This window comes from Alosa alosa, chromosome 14 (assembly GCF_017589495.1).
Source record: "Alosa alosa isolate M-15738 ecotype Scorff River chromosome 14, AALO_Geno_1.1, whole genome shotgun sequence".
NCBI lineage: Eukaryota > Metazoa > Chordata > Actinopteri > Clupeiformes > Clupeidae > Alosa > Alosa alosa.
The window spans coordinates 25,421,006-25,440,241 of record NC_063202.1 but is presented as its reverse complement, the minus strand read 5'-3'; the positions used below and the strand labels follow the sequence as shown (position 1 = coordinate 25,440,241).

General features: G+C 39.4%; 1 protein-coding gene across 1 annotated transcript; it reads right to left on the bottom strand.

Moving 5' to 3' along the window:
* Positions 1-531: 531 nt before the first annotated feature.
* chrm4a (cholinergic receptor, muscarinic 4a) lies at positions 532-15,925 on the bottom strand. Its single transcript, XM_048262336.1, has 2 exons — positions 15,573-15,925; positions 532-3,426 (listed from the first exon to the last, which is right to left on the bottom strand). The coding sequence occupies exons 1-2, from the start codon at positions 15,625-15,627 to the stop codon at positions 1,940-1,942; spliced, it is 1,542 nt and encodes a 513-aa protein (XP_048118293.1). The 5' UTR covers positions 15,628-15,925; the 3' UTR covers positions 532-1,939.
* Between the last annotated feature and the right edge of the window lie 3,311 nt (positions 15,926-19,236).

Sequence of the window (19,236 nt, the reverse complement as noted above, 5' to 3'; positions counted from 1 at the left end):
CTGAAACACCTAGTCAGAGATGCAAGGTTTAAAGACATTTAGGGCATGTCCAGACCACATTCGCTAATTTAACGGTGTGCTTTTGTGATCAGACACCGGGCACATTGTTCAAAAGGGTTGTTCTTATGTTTCTTAATCAGTCATGGGTGTGTTTTGGTCGTAACATCCTTCAAACCAAAGAGAGTGATATCTGTCATTCCCATTAAGAGCCAGCAATGCAGCGTGTCTGTATTTTGACAGTGAGCACATCTGAAGGAATCTGCTTGCATGATTTCACTAATACTAAGTATAAGTATATATACTCTTTTGATCCCGTGAGGGAAATTTGGTCTCTGCATTTATCCCAATCCGTGAATTAGTGAAAAACACTCAGCACACAGTGAACACACAGTGAGGTGAAGCACACACTAATCCCGGCGCAGTGAGCTGCCTGCAACCACAGCGGCGCTCGGGGAGCAGTGAGGGGTTAGGTGCCTTGCTCAAGGGCACTTCAGCCGTGCCTACTGGTCGGGGTTCAAACCGGCAACCCTCCGGTTACAAGTCCGAAACGCTAACCAGTAGGCCATGGCTGCCCATACTTGCTTTACTAAAACCTGTGTGTGACTAGCAGAGTGCCTACATGCATCGGCACTCGCCCATTATTTGAACCCATAGGCCAACTGAACTGAAACTAACTTCACATGGTCTCATAGGCAATGACAAAGCAGTTCTACACAGTTATTTACATTCAATATTGACTGACGAGGAAGGGGGTACAATCTAAAACATAGCCTGAAAAAAGCTAAACTTACCCCAGAATAAGTTTGTATGACTGAATGAAAACCCTAAAGATATTCATCCCGAAAATGAGTCGTTACCTGGGACTCGTGCTTAAGGGCTGCTTATATCTTGTCTTTACCGCTGTGATTAATATGCGCTTTTCTCCATAGACCAGGTTTTTCTTGGTCAGTAGTGTAATGATTTTTAGTGGGTGTAAGATAGCGATTTTTGGATCATGTGCCTGACCACATCTATTTTTTTTTTCATTGACACACCCATGGGCGCAATGGAAATGGAGCTTGGCACCACGTTGCACCGAGTGTAAGATGGGCCCTAAATGTCTTTGGGACTCCTGGGCTCTGTTGATTACAATGGTTAGAGTTTCAACATGATTCAGCTGAATTAACAAATCAGCAAGGTTGTAATGAGATTGAAATCCCTGTCTCCATTTGTTTTGTGTATCTAAGCAAGTGGTGCTAGCATTGCATACGGCACCTTTAAGTTCTTTTGTATCTTTCCATGTGTTTTGTTTGTGTAATTCTGAAATGTTATTCACTTCAGAATAAAGATACGTTCCAATGATTTTGTACGGTTAGACCCCTAATAATGTCATGTATGTTAAGTATTTTGCCAAGGTTGTAATAGCACTCTCACACACACACGCACACACACACACACACACACACACACACTCACACATATATATCCTGAATGTACTGTATGTGTGTATTGTTTGTAGTGTGTGTGTGTGTGTGTGTGTGTGTGTGCGTGTGTGTGTAAATATCCACTGTATACTGAAAGCTTCCATTTCACCACAGGTCACAACTAAGCATAAAATTATTTCATTTAGATTTAAATGTCTGGCTAGTTGTAGATTGGTGATGGCCTTCATTTAGAGTGGCTGAGCAACCTGACAGCAATTTGAGAGAGGTTTTTTTCACTACCTAAATTACATAACAGAATAATGTGGACCTTTTGTTTGTGATCACACTGTTACACACCATGCCATTTCAGCTTCATAAATTGTTCCTATCCAAATGTCTCTGTATGTCCGTGGATAGTATTTTCTGCTCTTGACATTCTGAAAACAATGTTGTCCATGGCGCTCATATATGCCAGCAAGGTACGGTGTATGGAACAAGTCAGCGACCCCAATATTTATTTCATCCTTCCCTCCAGCTTATCTAGTGCCAATATTCTTATACTGACACATAAGAAGATTCTTGAAAGTCTTTTTGAATGTGGCATTGCACAAAGCGTAGCATGCGGGATTGATGGTGCTATTCACATAGCAAAGCCAATATCCAATGGCCCATACTGTGTCAGGCACACATGACTGGCAAAATGTGCTGATGAGGACCATGACATTGTATGGTGTCCAGGTGATGATAAATGCCAACAGAATGGCAAAGATGGTCTTAGTTACTTTCTTCTCCCGTGCTGCCATCTGTCTCTTCCTCTTTACCTGACTTCGGGCGATGCTGGCAAATTTCCTTGCCACCATTCTGGGCCGGTTCACAGGAATGGACCGAGCCTCACAACTACTGTTAGGTGGGACAATCTCAATGGCAGTGATGCACTCATCCCCTGCCTGCTTCGTGACTATCTTAATTTTGGACCACTTGGATGCTGAGTTCAGTTTGGGAATAGGGGTAGGGGCTGCAGCAGCAGGCTCAGAGGTGATCTCACTGTTTGCCCTCTCATGGGTGTCCTTCGGGGCAATGCTGGCAGTGCTGGAGTCATTGGAGCTTTCCTTTTCCTCTGGTGGAACGCTGGATTCAGCCTTGGTTGAAACAACAGACTCTTCAAGCTTGCCATTCTTCAAGGTATCACTAGTGCTGCCGGTATCTTTGCTGGGTTTAGGCAACTGATTGTTGTTATTCTGTTTAAGAATGTGACTCTTAAGTAGTCCACCAGTCTTGAGACCCTTCTTTTCTGTCTTGGACTCTGGTTTCTGTTTGGACACTCTGCTCCGGCTCGCTAGAGAAATGTGGATATAGAGCACAGTCATGATGATCACTGGCAAGTAGAAAGCAGCAATGGCCGTACCAAATGTGACCGCAGGGTTGGAGAGGAACTGTATGTAACACTCTCCTGGCTGAACCGTGCGTTCGCCCACAATGAACTGCCAGAACAAGATTGCCGGAGCCCACAGGATGAAGGATAGTATCCAAGCAGCTGCAATCATCAGACCTGCCATCTTGGTGGTCCTCCTTGTTGGATAGGTCAGTGGTTTTGTCACACAGAAATAACGGTCAAAGCTTATGATCAGCAGGTTCATCACAGAGGCGTTGCTAACTACATAGTCCAAGGCCAGCCATAGGTCACAGATCACAGGACCCAGGGGCCAGTAACCCTTGATAATATAAACTGTGTAAAGGTTCATGGAAAAAGCACCAATGATGAGATCTGCACATGCCAGGCTAAATAAGAAGTAATTGTTGACTGTCTGAAGATGTCTGTTGACCTTGATGGATAGCATTACAAGGATGTTGCCCACCACTGTAACAAAACTGAGGGAACCTGTGACCAAGGCAATGAAGATCATCTCAACAGTTTTGTATGGGCTTCCAGAGGCATCCACAACGGCACAGGATTCGTTGCGGCCATTACCGTCACAGGTGAGGTTGGCAGGGAAGGCATCGTTGGAGACATTCCTAAAAGAGCCTGAAAAAAACATATAGATGACTTAAATCTTTACGTCTTTGTCCTGTTTATTACAAAAATAAGTCATTTAAATTTGCATTTAGTTAATGATATTTTCCTTTTAAGCATAATCAGTGTGGATCAAATATAAATTACTCATTACACTGCATTCAGTACAACTGATCTGCAATGTTCAGAGAATAAGACTGAACTATTGCAGGCATGTACTTAACTTGTCTGTAACATCAATATCTGGATTTCCATCCAGCTTTTTAATGCACATTTGAACCATTTGAATAAGAAATCCTGACTGGAAACATCTTAAATGTACAGTACATAAAATCTTTTAATGTGAATCAAAATGTTTTTCATTTGAGTGGGGTGGATTAGCTCGCTATTGTATAATGTTACTAAGGTTGATGGAAACAGTTTCTTTGCATTTGTCAATAAGGTGTTTCAATAAAAACTGCCCTGACAATGTTATGTTTTGATCCCACAGCTGTTCACAACTCCTTTCTTGATTTGGAGTGTGTACAATTTCAATTCACACACACAGGGGATGGAACATGCACAGAAGTGCAAACTTTTCATGGATGCACTTAAAATATGTTAATGAGTTGGAGGGAAACCCAGCTAGTGTAATTATTCCCTGAAGCCATAATTTAGTGTTGCAGGGTTTCATATGTAGGACTCCAGTTCTTATCTTGTTATGTTATTGTTATGTTATTGCAAAGTCACCCAATCCTATGTACTGATTTTGTTTTTCATAGCCATTAGATTGAGTCCAGAATGGAAACAGACAGCAGTTAGGGTTAATTGCCTCCAGTCAAAGCATTTTCATTCCTGTTGGATTAACCACATGGTCTGCATGGATGACTCTTCATTTGGTTTTCAAAGAGATTAACACATCACAGGCAATATGCTTAAACAGCTAAGCAGCTCAACACCAACTGCAGTTGTTTCTGCCAATGGCATTGCTAATTACATAAGCAATTCAAACACCATTAGAAAATAAACATTTCTTTTTGATCTCTCATGAATTTCCATAAAAAATACCCATATGCTTGTTCAATGGCAAGGCAAAGAGCTGGAAATATAAACTTGCAGCCAACACTGGTAGAAATTTGACAGTACATGTACGTGACACATCCAAATTATGCATAATTTTCATCTGATGAATATTAATATTTTTTCACTCATGCTACCCCCTCATAGAGCAGATTTGCTGAATAAAATATTGACGGTTGCTTTTTTTTCTTCATGTAGGAGTGCTGAATATATTTCAACTGGTTTCATCATGATTTGTGCAGCATAATGTTTTGAAGAATTTTTGAAGCACCTCCATACAAGTTCAGCTAATACTGCAAAAATATATAGCAACCTAATGAAAGATTTATTTTTAAGAATAGTTTTTAATGTTCACTTAAAGCTTGATTGTTCTTTTGGCCTTCCTCCTGACATAACAAAACCATATACCACAGGTACAATATTAGTGCATACAATGTCAATGAGCATAAACTTTCCCTCCTTTTTAATCAGCTGATATCCATTGCACATTTTAAAAAGTCATCTGAAGAACATATTTATAATTCTGAAATATCAGACAGAGCCAATCCAGGCAATCCAAAAGTAAAATAACATAATAATATGTAAGGGCAGACTTAGATAGGTGATTGCACAAGACGCAGGCCAAAGTGCTCAGCTTGACTAATATTGTTTCAAGATATTCATGTACTTTGACTAACATTGTGGTGGCAATATGAAACATGTATTGTACTTTTCAATTCACTATTCACTGTTCACTATTCAATTCACAACAAATCCACTTTGCTGCAAATAATGAATGTGCAAATAATGTAGGCCTATAGCCTAGTATATAACTTGGTAACATAATACAGCCTCCAACAGCTGTGTATGGTTTATCTCATTGTTTTAGTTGTTTTTGATATATTGATAGCCTCAGAAAATATGACTGTCACTCCTTTGGACTTGAAATGTTGATTCACGTTGCTTTTTCTCTTGAAGGGCTTTTCAGAGCCTGGATGTGAAGGAAAACATGCCCTTTGATGATAGTTGTGTGACATTTGTGAAACCAATGGCTACATTGAGCCTTTGAACACTGAGTCAAAAATAGATACAGACAAGGTTGATTGAACTCCTGTCATAAGCACTCCACCACCGGCAGCCATGTAATTCGGCCTGGAGGGGACTCATGATGACAAGTGAAACAGGAGCGGAAATATAGATTTTTTTGGGGCTGTTGTTGGCATCGTTTCTATTATTTCCAAAAGTATCTAATGATGATCAAAATTTCTGTGTCATAAATGAGCAAGTAAAAGATTATCTGACACAAAGTTAAAGATGACAAGTCTTAATTATTTTCATCTTATACAGTTTTAACATGACACAGAAAAGAGCCCAAGGCAAAGGTTTGGGCACCCTACTGTACATGGTCATTCTTAAAATCATCCACTTTAGCAAATATCACAGCCTGTATATTTCTTGTAGCCGCCGCAAAGAGTCTTTCAATTTTTTTTGGAGGGATTTTCCCCCATTCTTCCTTGCATAGGTGGTTTATACAGTAGTTCTATGGCTATTAGATAGATAGATAGATACTTTATTGATCCCCAGGGGAAATTCAAGTATATTTTGCATGCACTACTTGTGTGAACGTGTGGTGTTTTGAAGTGCATTGGCTCTGTAAAGTACAAAATAGGTTTTTATGTTGACATTTAAAATGTGAAAGTGTATTGCTTCTCACAGTCTTCTACCTGCAAAATCTGTGTGTAGTCCTGGCTCTGAAAATGAAAAACTAAGCTAGCTAATAAACATGTTGCTTCAAGGTCATGGAAGAGATGGGTGCAATTTGATTGGCTGTTGAGCTCACATGTCGACAGCCTTTCTCAAAAATCAAAGTTGTTCTCATACTGTAAATTTACATATGCTGGCAGAATTTGTGATATATTGGACAGTTTTTGGAAAATATGACTGATCATCCAGAAAAACCTTTCTGCTGTTTAGGGATAGTGCCTAAGTGAAGTGTGTGTTTGCCCTTTTTGAATAACGGTTATCAAATGGACATCTTTTTTTCAATCAGATTGAAATTAATCTGATTAAAGATTTCAACCAAATTGTTTACATGAACGCTAAATAAACCGATTGGCATTTAATCTGTGTTTTACTTGGAACAAGTAAAGCTCCTAGTTGTATTGCCGCCATGGAAAAACGAATTTGTTTACGTCATTGTGCATTAATATAGTATAGTATCCGTGAATTAGTGAAACACACACAGCACTCAGTGAACACACAGGGCCAGATGTACGTACATTTGCGAACGTAGCGTTATCAGCGTCATGGACACACCGCAGATTGCGAACGCTGTCAGACCCAGGTTTCTGTCATATTTATCAATCATTCAATCCTTAGTGTAAACTGCGCCTTTCTCTTTAACGTTTCGCGATCATGAAATAATACCATACATGATAAGATGTAAACAAGCAGGGAGATAATGAAGATCAGTAGTTCTACTCAAACTACTTGTGCACGTAGGCTATGGAAGATTGGTCAAATCTAGCAAGTAGGAAAGTTTAAGTGAATGACGTGAAAGTGAAAGTGAGACATTCGAAAGGTCAACGAAAGTTAAGGTTGCTTTTGGTAGTAGGCTACAAATACTTTCACCACAAAAACTGGTGCTCTAAATAGCGATTCTGTTTTCTTTGAAAGGTTCTCTTATTGACGCATTGAACTGCAATTTGGATTAACACCTGCTTTTATAAGGCGGAAGTATTTAGGCGCAGAATAGACGTGCGCTTTCAGGAGCAGTCTTTGTACATACCGCGGAATGCATAATTAGGCGCTCTTTACTCTTCCCCTCCCATCTTTTTATGCTAAACCAGAGACTTTCTAATGTGGAGACACAGCACTCAAAAAATACTCTATAGAAATGCATGGGGCTAGTTTGTCACGCCAATATGGCCGTTGTCTACACATATCCCACCCCTTCCTCGGCAAAACGCCGACATGTGAATACATTGAGCCAATCATATGGTGTGTTGTGAAGACATCGTGCCAATCATGTGTTGTGATCTCGCCCGCTGGAGCAAGATTGGTGTCGTGAAGCCTTGCGCACGCGCAGTTCGTCCCAAAGACTGTGCCCGATGAGTGCCCATAAAACGTTGGTATATGGCCGCCGAGTGGAGGGACTTGCCTAAAAGGACTTTGGCTAAACTCTCACTTTCCCCTGGATCCTCCCATGAATGCATATGCATGACATGACAAACGCAATCTGCCACTTTCAGCTCCCGCGACAGGCAGTTTGCTCTTTTACATCATTGCGGCCTGTTTGTACATACCTCGCAATGATTTTACACGCACATTGCGAAACAAATACGCCTGAAGTGAGCGCAAAAGCGTTAGTACATCTGGCCCACAGTGAGGTGAGGCAACACACTAATCCCGACGCAGTGAGCTGCCTGCTACAGGGGCGCTCAGGGAGCAGAGGGGTTGGGTGCTTTGTTCAAGAGCACTTCAGCTGTTCCTACTGGTCGGGGTTCGAACCGGCAACTCTCTGGTTACAAGTCTACAGCGCTAACCAGTAGGCCACGGCTGCCTTCATTACCACGTATGGATCATCTGCACAGAAAGAAGAAATGTACTCCAACAATCAGAGTATCTATTTACATGGGTAGATTTTTCAATCGATCAGATTATCAGAATGGAGTACACCACGTCTCTCGATTTGTTTGTTAATTTAGTTGGATCGGGCTGAATCTGATCGGTTGACATATTTACATGAGGCATTTTTATCCCGAATGAGCTATTACTCTGTTTATAATCAGATTAAGTGTCCATGTAAAGAGGGCTAAGGATAACTGAAATCTTCCAAATGACCCTGAGGGGTGTTTCACAAAACCTACAGTATCTAAGGGATTAAGATGGGATTTTTTGCAATCCTGTCTGAATTTAGCCTTCATTTGGTTTTACAAAAGCAGACCACTATGTGATTTTTAAGAGCTTTATTCCATTTGTATACTATTTGCTTTTTTGCTATTTGCTAATTTATTAATAACATCACAGATTGTCTGCTTAATACCATAGGGTTATAATTGTGATAGCCTTATAATTATTAATATATAGTCGTTGTTTGCTTCACTTTTTGATATGCTTGATAATTAGCCTACTGTAGTAGTTCACTAGAAATGGAGAGCAATATTTCAAAGGTGTTTTCAATGAATTTGGTTATAAAGACAATAAAGTCATGTATAGTCATACTATGTGTATCTTTACAGTGGCATGTGTTTTTCTTAATGACATCACATGCCTAGATGAGGAAGCACTCACACGTGGGTGCATACGTAAATTTGCAATCAGTTGGTCCACCACGCATACTTTCGCTGTTGTACAGAAATAGACGTGTTTCCCCATTCAAAAAAGAAAAACTTTACTTGTTAATGTGAATGACGCTATTTTCTGCATCTTTTTAATTCCAGCCGTGGGTTAATTCCAGCCGTGCGCACATATCCTGAATTACTTACACCTGGCTTGTCCTAGTTGCTCCTACTCATCTTGGATTGATGTTAATTAGGATGACCAGACAACACTAGGTCAAGCCTCGCTTTAATCACTTATCTTTGCTTTCTTAATTCTGCCTGTGAAATAGCCCTCTGATCAAAGGTTTAAATTCATGGGTTTCATGACCAGTATGTCATGGGGCAGCCGTTAGCCTACTGGTTAGCACTTTGGACCTGTAACCGGAGGGTTGCCGGTTCGAACCCTGACCACCACGGCTGAAGTGCCCTTGAGCAAGGCACCTAACCCCTAACTGCTCTACGAGCGCTGCTGTTGATGCAGGCAGCTCACTGTGCCGGGATTAGTGTGTGCTTCACCTCACTGTGTGTACACTGTGTGCTGTGTGTGTTTCACTAATTCACGGATAAATGCAGAGACCAAATTTCCCTTAAGGGATCAAAAGAGTATTTATACTTATATACTTACTTAGGTCCCTTTCCACAGGTGTATTAATCAAGCACCATGCAGTCTGCATTGACAATCAAGATGCTTGATTTTATACACCTGTGGAAAGGGACCTGATGAAACCCATGAATACCCTGGAATGTTTGGCCACAAGTTGGCACACCCGTGTCATGTTTGATTGTAATTAGTGCCTTTGTATAAATTGTCACTGAGATTTATAGTTCTTGTGAGATCAAGTGTGTTCAAAGTCTGATAAAGAAGTGAACAATTAGTGGTTTGGTTGATACCAAGCCATGGCCAGGCAGACCAAACAAATTACGCCTCAACAGCTAGGAAAATTGGTCAGGATGCAAAGAAAAACCCTCAAGCTATTTCAGTTGAAATACAGGCAACTGATTCAAGACAATCCACAATAAGGAGGCACTTTACACTTTACACTTAACAAAAATATGCTGTACGTTTGGGTTGCCTGAGAAGCCATTACTGAGCCCATGCCACAAAACAGCATGCTTACAATATACTGTAGCAAGCAACACACCTAGACAAGCCTCAGAACTTCTGTAAGAAAGTCATTTGGGTGGATCTCTGATGTTTTGGAGGTTTGTGAGTGTCAAAGGTACAAGGACTTTATGAGCCCAAAAGCTGCGCTTAGTACGCACTTTCCAACATGACAATGATTCGAAGCACAAGGCCAAGTCAACCCTTCAGTAGCTATGCATTCTTCTAGAAAAAGAGTACAAACATGCAAGACAACCCACAAGAGATCTGGAGGCCTTTTGTAAAGAATAATGGGCATCTCTACCATCTGATAAAATAAAAGGTAGTCTTCTTATTCACAACTGTCACTAAAAACGGCAAGCCGTCATTGATGTTAAAGGGGGCAGTACACAGTATTAAATAGTAAGGGTAGGGTAAACATTTCAACAGATCACCTTATCATTATTTTCTTTCTGGCTGTTTTGTTTAATGATTGCACTATTCTGTAATGATTATGTAATGGATTCATTTAAATCCCATTAAAATAAAAGTAATTTGTTTTGCCTGATCACTCCTGGTTTTTTGTTTTTTTAAACAATGTTCTGCCAGGGTATGTAAACTTGTGTCCATCACACTAATAATTACAGTGAAGAGCATCAACAATTTAATATTTATGGGAGACGACTAATCTCAAATAGACTAAACGCAGGCAGCCTAAAAAGCAGTGGCTGTTTATCCAGGCATGTCTGTTATGTGAAGGCTAACCTTTGTTTTACTTTACTCTTCAAGATTCTGAGGAGGTCCTTTCTTTGCAGTAGACAGAATAAATGGGATGTTGATGATGGCATAAAATCACTTTATGTTTAGATTCAGTGACACTATTAGGTTTCTATCAGACAGGAGATTGTATTAACATGGGTTGATAGAAAAGAGGAAATCCACACCAAACTGCTGTTCATCTCTGTGCTCATGTTACACAACACTTCCTACAATGACAGTGTGACACCTAGTGACAGAGAGAGTTATTTGAAGGAATCAGAAGAAATTATATTACATGTCACTATGATGGGCTTGATTAGTTGTACTGCCAAGGATGTGGAAATCATTGCATGCAGTTTTGCATACAAAATCTCCATAATCCTCAGGAAGAAAATTGTGTTGTCCTCCTGTTCATAAAAGTAGTACTAGTAAAGTTCTTCCACCAGGGGTGAGAAGATGAAAGAAGAAAAATTAAGACTGCATCACATACACTGTGTGTGTGTGTGTGTGTGTGTGTGTGTGTGTGTGTGTGTGTGTGTGTGTGTGTGTGTGTGTGTGTGTGTGTGTGTGTGTGTGTGAGTGTGTGTGTGTGTGTGTGTGTGTGTGTGTGTGTGTGTGTGTGTGTGTGTGTGTGTGAGTGTGTGTGTATTATATCAGACGTTTGCCTGATACTAGTAGGCAAACACTTTGCATATTGGAAGATGGTTAAAGCAAGATGATCTTTCTGATTAAAAATCATACTAGGCTACATCATCTTAGAACTGAGCAACAAAATGCAGCAAAACAACAGATGGTCTGAAAATATGTGCATTCATTATGCAGTGGAAGAGAGAAACAGAGCAAAACAATCCATTGGGTTGGGTCTACTGAAATGATTCATTAACATCAATTTACAGACAAAATAGGTGGTGTACATGATGTTAGTATTATACAATAAAAAGCCATTGACATCACAGTAGAACATAAAACAGGGTCCTTTCACATGTAATCCTCATAGGCTATAAGATACCATTACCTGTAATTGGATTAGCACAGGTTACCACTGGAATGGTTTGTTGTCATGGTTACCCTAAAATCAAGCATGTTGATATTTCCGACAGATTACTAGCAATGCCAACATTGTGTCTATTTGATTTTAATGGTAGGATTTTAATAACTGATGTTAGCTTACTAATTGTGGCATCTGAAATAAGAGACACAGCCTTACATCAGAAGGAATTATTTGCTGCCATGAATAGATCAAATAACCAAATTCATAATATTGTGTGAGTGAAATAACATGTTGATTCCATAGTAACCATGGTAACAGCGCCATATACTGCTGAACCAGTAAAAGTAACCGATGGAACGGGAACCACCCCTTCTACAGAAAGCCAATGGGGATATCAACTGATAGCACACTAGCCTACAATGACTGTCATTGGGTGGTGGAAATTGCTTAGCTGTAGCATGGGAAAACATTTTACATTTGGTAGGAGAGTAGCCAAAAGCATCAGTATATTGATGCACAATCCCTCTGAATATATTGTGAATTCATTATCCAAAGCCAAGCCTGAGCTGTGACAGAGAAGAAGCCCCATAATGTGGCTAATTAAGCTGGTGATACAATAGCACAAATAGCAGTTTGTTACAGTATAGCTGAAAACATCCCAACCACCAACACACTGCTTTGATACAAAATACAAAAATCTCACAAAATATAAAAATCTCAGAGACACTACTGGTATGGTTTAGAACTTAGAATTATGATGGTACCATACTATCTCAACAAAATGGAGAACTGAGTGACTATGCAGAATTTCATATGTGGTTTCTCAGAGTACTTTAAGCATGAACTTCCATCCAACATTTCTCAAATTTCAGAACATGGCAGAGCATGTGTATAATTGAACTTACAAGGCTGTATGGAATTTCTGCAAATAGTTGACAGTGAGTTATAAAAAGGAAGACATGAAATAGTGATGTGTATTGATTTGGTACTGCCCTGCACCCCTCTCTAATTTCTACCTTTCTCTGTAAGCAATAGCCTATTTTTATTACTACACTTTCAGACTCAATGGCAAATTAAATTAGATAATTTATTAGGCTAAATTGTGCATTGGCACAATGCATTGTAAGAAGACATGACAGAGAGACTAATTGAAGTGAATAGATTTATCTAAAAATGATATGAAACTGACCAAATGGGAGTAGCATTTTCTTGGTTATTAGAAAGCAAATCATTAAGTAAAAGACTAACAGATGATGTAAGGCTTTCATGAACAGACTACCCGCAGTCCAATCCTCAGTGAGAGAACAGTATCTTTGCTGGTTTATTTCCAAAGTGAATCTCACAACCGTGAGTTATTGAACTGTGTAAATGATTTTTGCATGGTGCGCAGTTCAAATTTCATGCTGACTTTCAGGCAGCCCTTTTGATGTGGCCCCATGATTTGTCAGTCTCTATACTAAACTCAGATGATTCAGGAGGTCATATGAAATAATAAACCTAAAATTACACTGTTATGTTTCATATCCAAAATGTTATGTTAAAATGTTGACCCCCATGAGCATATTTATAATAATTATCTGATAGATTATTTGTCAGTTATCATTATGAAAACTTGGGTCTTGAAGTTACGGGTCTTATATGTAACTATGCCATCTTTAGAATCGCTGTTATGTCTGTGTAGTTAAAAAGCATTTCACCATGATTTAACATTACAGATTTTGTAACCTATTAATTCTCATTATTTTCAAATAAAAAATACTCAATATGTAATTTCACTCAGGTAAATGTAGGTAGATTGTGTAAAAACAAAATACCCCAATGTTTATGCCATTGGTCATATCCTCTGAAAATCATGCAGTTCAATAATAAGTGAAAAGAGATTCATCTTGTTCACAATTTCAAGCCATCACCTTAGGGAACTAGCACACTTTTCTGCTTCTGATACATTCGACTATCCTGTTTTAATTTATTTTCTTGTGCAAAAAAAGCAAAATAATAATTGAAATCTTGCTCATAATCATACTGGTGAAATGTAAAAAGCAACAACAGCAAGTGAAATTTGTTGTCTTTATTTTAGTAACTATTTTAGGTCTTACACTTGAAAAGATCGTTTTTTTAGCAAAAAAATGAAAACTCTCTAGAATTCCCTAAATAGTAAATTTCCAGACATTTACACTTCTCTTATGTTCCCTACTCTCTAGAAACTCAGGTAGCTGTCACCTCCATGCTCTCCAGGGTTTGAGAGGGCACACAACATCTGTGTCTAGCCCTGGCAAAGCCATTGGAACACGACTGTCTCATCAGCGCAGCTTCTCTGAGAAAAGTAGGTTACAGCACAAATGGATGGGGAGGGCTGCCGCTGCCAGGGAAAGGGGCTAGACACTGACACCATTAAGGGGTGAGGTTTAGCCATTTTGTGTCCGATAAACCCCACTGGATGCAGCACAGTGCACAGATGGAATGTTACACATTTATTATTTGTTTATATGAACACTGGACACTGAGCACACATCATGCCCATTGTACATTTGCACAACTAAACATTCACCTCTACCTGCATGTGGTTACAATACCAACAGTGGTGTCAGATGTAAATTGGTTCTGTTTGTATTTGAAAAATAAGTTGTGATTTGGAAATAGGTGTTTTTCCCCCAAAGTGGTTTGAACTGAAGATATTTTGATGCTTTAACTAGAAAATGGAAACCGTGCAGAAACTCATTATGAAAATACCACAGAAGGAGTTCTTTCATAACAGAGCTGTAGTTCCCGAACAGATCCCATATTCCCTTACATTGGTGCCATCATGGCGCTGAAAAATGATGGTATACAAGTATTACTGTATTACTGATAGTGATACTGTATTACTGATACTGAAAAGGCAGAGGTCTGTATCTATTATTTCCTGACAAACAATATATCCCACCAGTAATACCAATGTTTCAATCTATCTAGAAGTTGAGAAACAATGGGATATTTCTTTTATCACTAAATAGTATCTCTCTTAGGAAACATACACTGAGACAAATATCGTTTTGCATGCAGAATTACACATATTTGATATTAAAAGGGACTAAAGTCACTATAGCAAAGGGTGGCAGAAAATATATGGTTCACTCATTTCTCATTTCTGTTGTTATAGAGAAAAAGGCATATTCATTTACATCAGTCCTAGGAACATGACCAAAGTGACTTACATATGTCAGCTATATTACAAGGGATTATGTGGGGGCTAAAATAGTCCAGAAACCAATTTCACTAGTTAAAAATGTTATTTAAATAATTGTGACCATGAAGTGCATCTTATTCAACAATTTATTAGACTTGGTGTATACAGGTTACATCGTATATGAAAGGTGTAGTTGTGCTGTTAGTTGATAGATGCAGGCTAATAGATTTGAAAGGAAAAAGAACATCACTTAAGTGCCTCATGCTGTGGGATGTCTGGTACTTCAGCTTTGACTATGAACAAAATAAATCCCTATCAGTCTTGGCCATGCAGCTAACAGTAACGCAGCTAAGTATCTAAACAAACTATTTAGCCCATATCTATATAAACCCATATATATATGTCTTCTGTTCTACCCACATTGTTGATTGGTTATTCCGTTTGAAGTTTTCTTACTTTGAACACTCGCAATCAAAACCAGGACACATGACTGCCTAAGGTTGGTAACCTATGCTGAGATATTAGAAATACTGAATACTGATTTCAAGAACACAGATTTAATATGTTTACTACAGTAGTTAGTCAGTTGTCTAATGAGATGAAAAATATCGTCTGACAAAGCACTTGCAGCTAATTATCAATTATTTTTTTCTCTATTGAGGTAAGCTATAAGAAAGTGGAGTTCAATGATTTTTTGAGTTCGTTTATGCAAATATGTAGTACATTTGAGCACATATTTCTTACAGGCTAAAAGAAAAACGAAAAGAAGTTTCTTGGGTAACCATGCATGAGATATCTTACCGTTTTGGTTCCACGGCACAAGACCGTCAATTCCGGTGCTATTAGTTACATTCATGTTGCATGATTATGTTTCCAACCTGACAAAAATCCCTCCAATTTTATCTCAAAGAAGTTTCTTTCTGGCAGCTGGTACAAGCGTTGTCCTCATTTTGGGTAATGTCATCATATGCGTGACTTCGACACGTTACATGTGTTTATAAAAACAGTTTTTGACGAGAAGTCATGTTATAGCTCTCATCAAGGAGATAGCCATTCCGAGTAACTGGTAACCGAGACACTCCAAGACGCAGTGTATGAAGTTTATCTCGAAGGCGTAGATTTCCGCTCTGCCAGATGTGTTCCACATCTGCGTGAGTCGGTCAAATGTTTTCTCTTCAAGATCTGCAGGAACACACATGCTTGAATGTCAATGATGTCATGATATTCCGACCAATCACATGGGAGTTTCTCTTTCTGGAGACCGTTTTGAATAGCTTAGACTAAGATATTGAAAATTACCATGGAGCCTACAGAATATAGGCCTGAAATATATAACGCATGTAGGCATAGGCGTTTCAGGCAAGTAAATCACTAGGAGACACAGGCACACTGGAATGATGTTATAATTTGTTCCGTGGTTTCTGGCCCCGAGCCATTAGCCTAATTGACAGTTTTCCTCTTAGATAATGACAAAGTAGCACATCATTTACGACTCTGGATAGCTTGCTAACTTGTCAAATAGGGATTGAAATGGTCGCTTCAGCACCACAAACTGTGGACAGCTCCTAGAGCAACATTGACTTTTTTTCAGTGGTCGGTGTGCGTCTATGAAACCCACACGTGCGCTCTAGCCTATACAGGGCACATTTTCTTCATTATCAGTCTGAAACGTTCAGATTCCAGAGGTGCGTTCAAATTTGCAAAGGCGAACGTTGGGAACAGTTAATCGGAGTTTTGGTTGATTTGACGTCAAAAAATCTAGACTGGAGTAACTGAACATTTGACACCTCCATAGTTAGGTATGGTGCGGTGTGGAACTTCACCCACCTCAGGGATTTTTGGAATGGACCACCCTGCTGAGTCCTCGTGTGACTGGCAGTGGCACTCCAGTCATGTGTGCGATGGTGGTCACTGACCATACCTGCACTGGTGTCAACTACCCCTCACCATGCCTTAGTTCAGTGTTTTTCAACCTTTTTTGTGCCACGGCACACTTTTGACACTTAAAATGTCCCACGGCACACTAACATCCTGTGTGAAAAAAAACAAACCATAGCTAAAATTTCAAATAATATACAGATATGGCCTTATTATGGCTTCTATGCAAGACCTGCTCAATAAAACAAGCACCCTCTGTTTCATTTGTAGGTGACTATATCTAATTTAATTGTTGTTATGAACTGGATATGTGATGATTCTGTGAATACTAGATATGGGGTCCCTGTTGTACAATGCCTGCATACCACAAATAGTGCAATCATACAATCAATGAGAGCATGTGGTTATAAATTCTTTGATGCAACAGTTGCTTTTCTGCACCAGTGAGTGACACTTGGGTAATTTTCTGCGGCACACCTGATGATCTCTCACGGCACACTAGTGTGCCCCGGCACAGTGGTTGAAAAACACTGCCTTAGTTATGCTGCTATAGCATAGTGCTGTCATGAACTTTTCAAATGCCACGCCGTACAACCCCACCCCCTCTATCTCTCCTCTCTCCCCTTCTCTCTCTCTCTCTCAACTCTCCCTCTCTTGCCTATTCTCACTATTCTCACTATTCTCACTTTTCCCATACATTGACTTATTTGTGGCGGCCCACCACAATATCAACATTGACCACCACAATGCAAGAATCATAACCACGCTACGCTAATTTGTTAAAAACTGTTGAATTCAAGTTAATTCTGCAAACCTACCCCCACAAATAGAATTTAGCTCTGTGGGAAACACTGACCATCGATTACTCATTGATATTAACCATTTTGATTTTCAGTAATACTAACCCACTCTACAGTACATCTCTCTCTCTCTCTTTTTTCCCCCTTACCTCACTTGTGAGGAATACCATCATCAGTCATCACCTGAAGTCCCATCCCTATGACTGCCCTATCATCGCCTATTACTGTCCCCCTACCTGGAGTCCTGGTATGATGACTCTGCCCGGATTCCTGGCCCATACTGCTGACCCACCACATGCCCTATGACAACTCCTAATCCCCTGGACAATTCCATTTCCTACTCTGGACTATTTGAACTTTCTGACACTAAATTAGGATTAATGCATTATCAAATCGGATATGTAATCATCCCACCTCTTGTAACTTTCACCTCAGGTGGCTTTAAACACCATGTCCTATTCTTCACACCGGACTAACTTATGCATTTGTCATATATACAGACCTTACTGTCCGGTATTTGACCCTAGGCAGATGGGTCAGGGCCTTGAGTCGTGGATCTGCTCGAGGTTTCTTCTACAGTATCTCCAATTCTAGGGAGTTTTTCCTCCCCCCTGTTACCCATGGGCCTTCTTTTCTTTTCTTTTCTTTTTCTCTGATTGTCTAACACTCTGTAAAGCGCCATGAGACATTGTAATGTTTTGGCGCTCTATAAGTACAATTAAATTGAAATTGAAAAAAATTAAATTGTGTGTAGGCCTACCTGGTTACCACTTGGTTACCGCCCTCAAAGGCCCACAAATGCCCGTATTTGTGTGAAAAAATCGCAAACAGTCTGCGGAGGTAGGCTAGTTCGCTGCAAACATAGTTTGGAACTGAATGTGAGCATAGATATATGGATGTGAGCATGATGATGGTAACAATGCAATTACTGTTACAATGGAATGTTGACATCAAATTGTTCACATTTGCACAACATGTTCATCAATAACTGTCTAATCTAACTGAAATGGGGACCATTGCACTATATGGATACAGAAGAAAATGTTGCAATAGGCTAAGAGAGTGTTCACAGACAGACATACACTTGAACCAATACTGTCCTGGCAGAACACAAAGCAGAATAAATAAGATGTTATTCACCCATTTCACCCCAACCCCCCAGCACTGAATTAAGTGGGCAGCTTCTTACATAAATGGCTCTTTTGGCTCAGTATAAACCTAACGCAGCATACTTAAAACCTCTTAAAGAAAACAGAGATGAAAAGTAGCTCTTCCTAAAACTTCCCATGAGACCAGTCCTATTATCTCATCACAGCTGGTCCCTTACCATGGTTGGTGTTGTCTGCAGGGTGTGTGCTGTCCTAAATTAAATTAACGGATGCATTAATTAATCTACTTCATGTCATTACCCAATCGAGTCGTATGCACACACAACCTGTGTGCTATTTGATAAACAAACACATGAGAGCACACAGTTGGTAACACTCCATAATAAGGTGCCATAATAAGTAGGAAACTAGTAATTACCTAACCCTTTGTTAATTGTTACTAACATATCTATTTGGCACAAGTTAATAGTTTTTTAATCATTAATTAAATATTAGTTGTTTGCATAAAATCTGTATGTTAATGTTTTAGCAAATCTATTAACTAATATTGTATTAATATGTGTTAATAGTTAACTAAATGTGTTTTTGGCACTAATTAACAGTTATTTCTTGCATCATTTAAATGTTAAATAGTTAACTAAATGTGTTTTCACTAATTAACAGTTATTTCTTGCATCA

Excerpts from the sequence above, each read along its gene's own strand:
- chrm4a (XM_048262336.1), bottom strand. The coding sequence starts at position 15,627 with ATGAATGTAACTAATAGCACCGGAATTGACGGTCTTGTGCCGTGGAAC. Across the intron at positions 3,427-15,572 it reads TGTGCCGTGGAACCAAAACG|GCTCTTTTAGGAATGTCTCC; the intron begins GTAAGATATCTC and ends TGTTTTTTTCAG.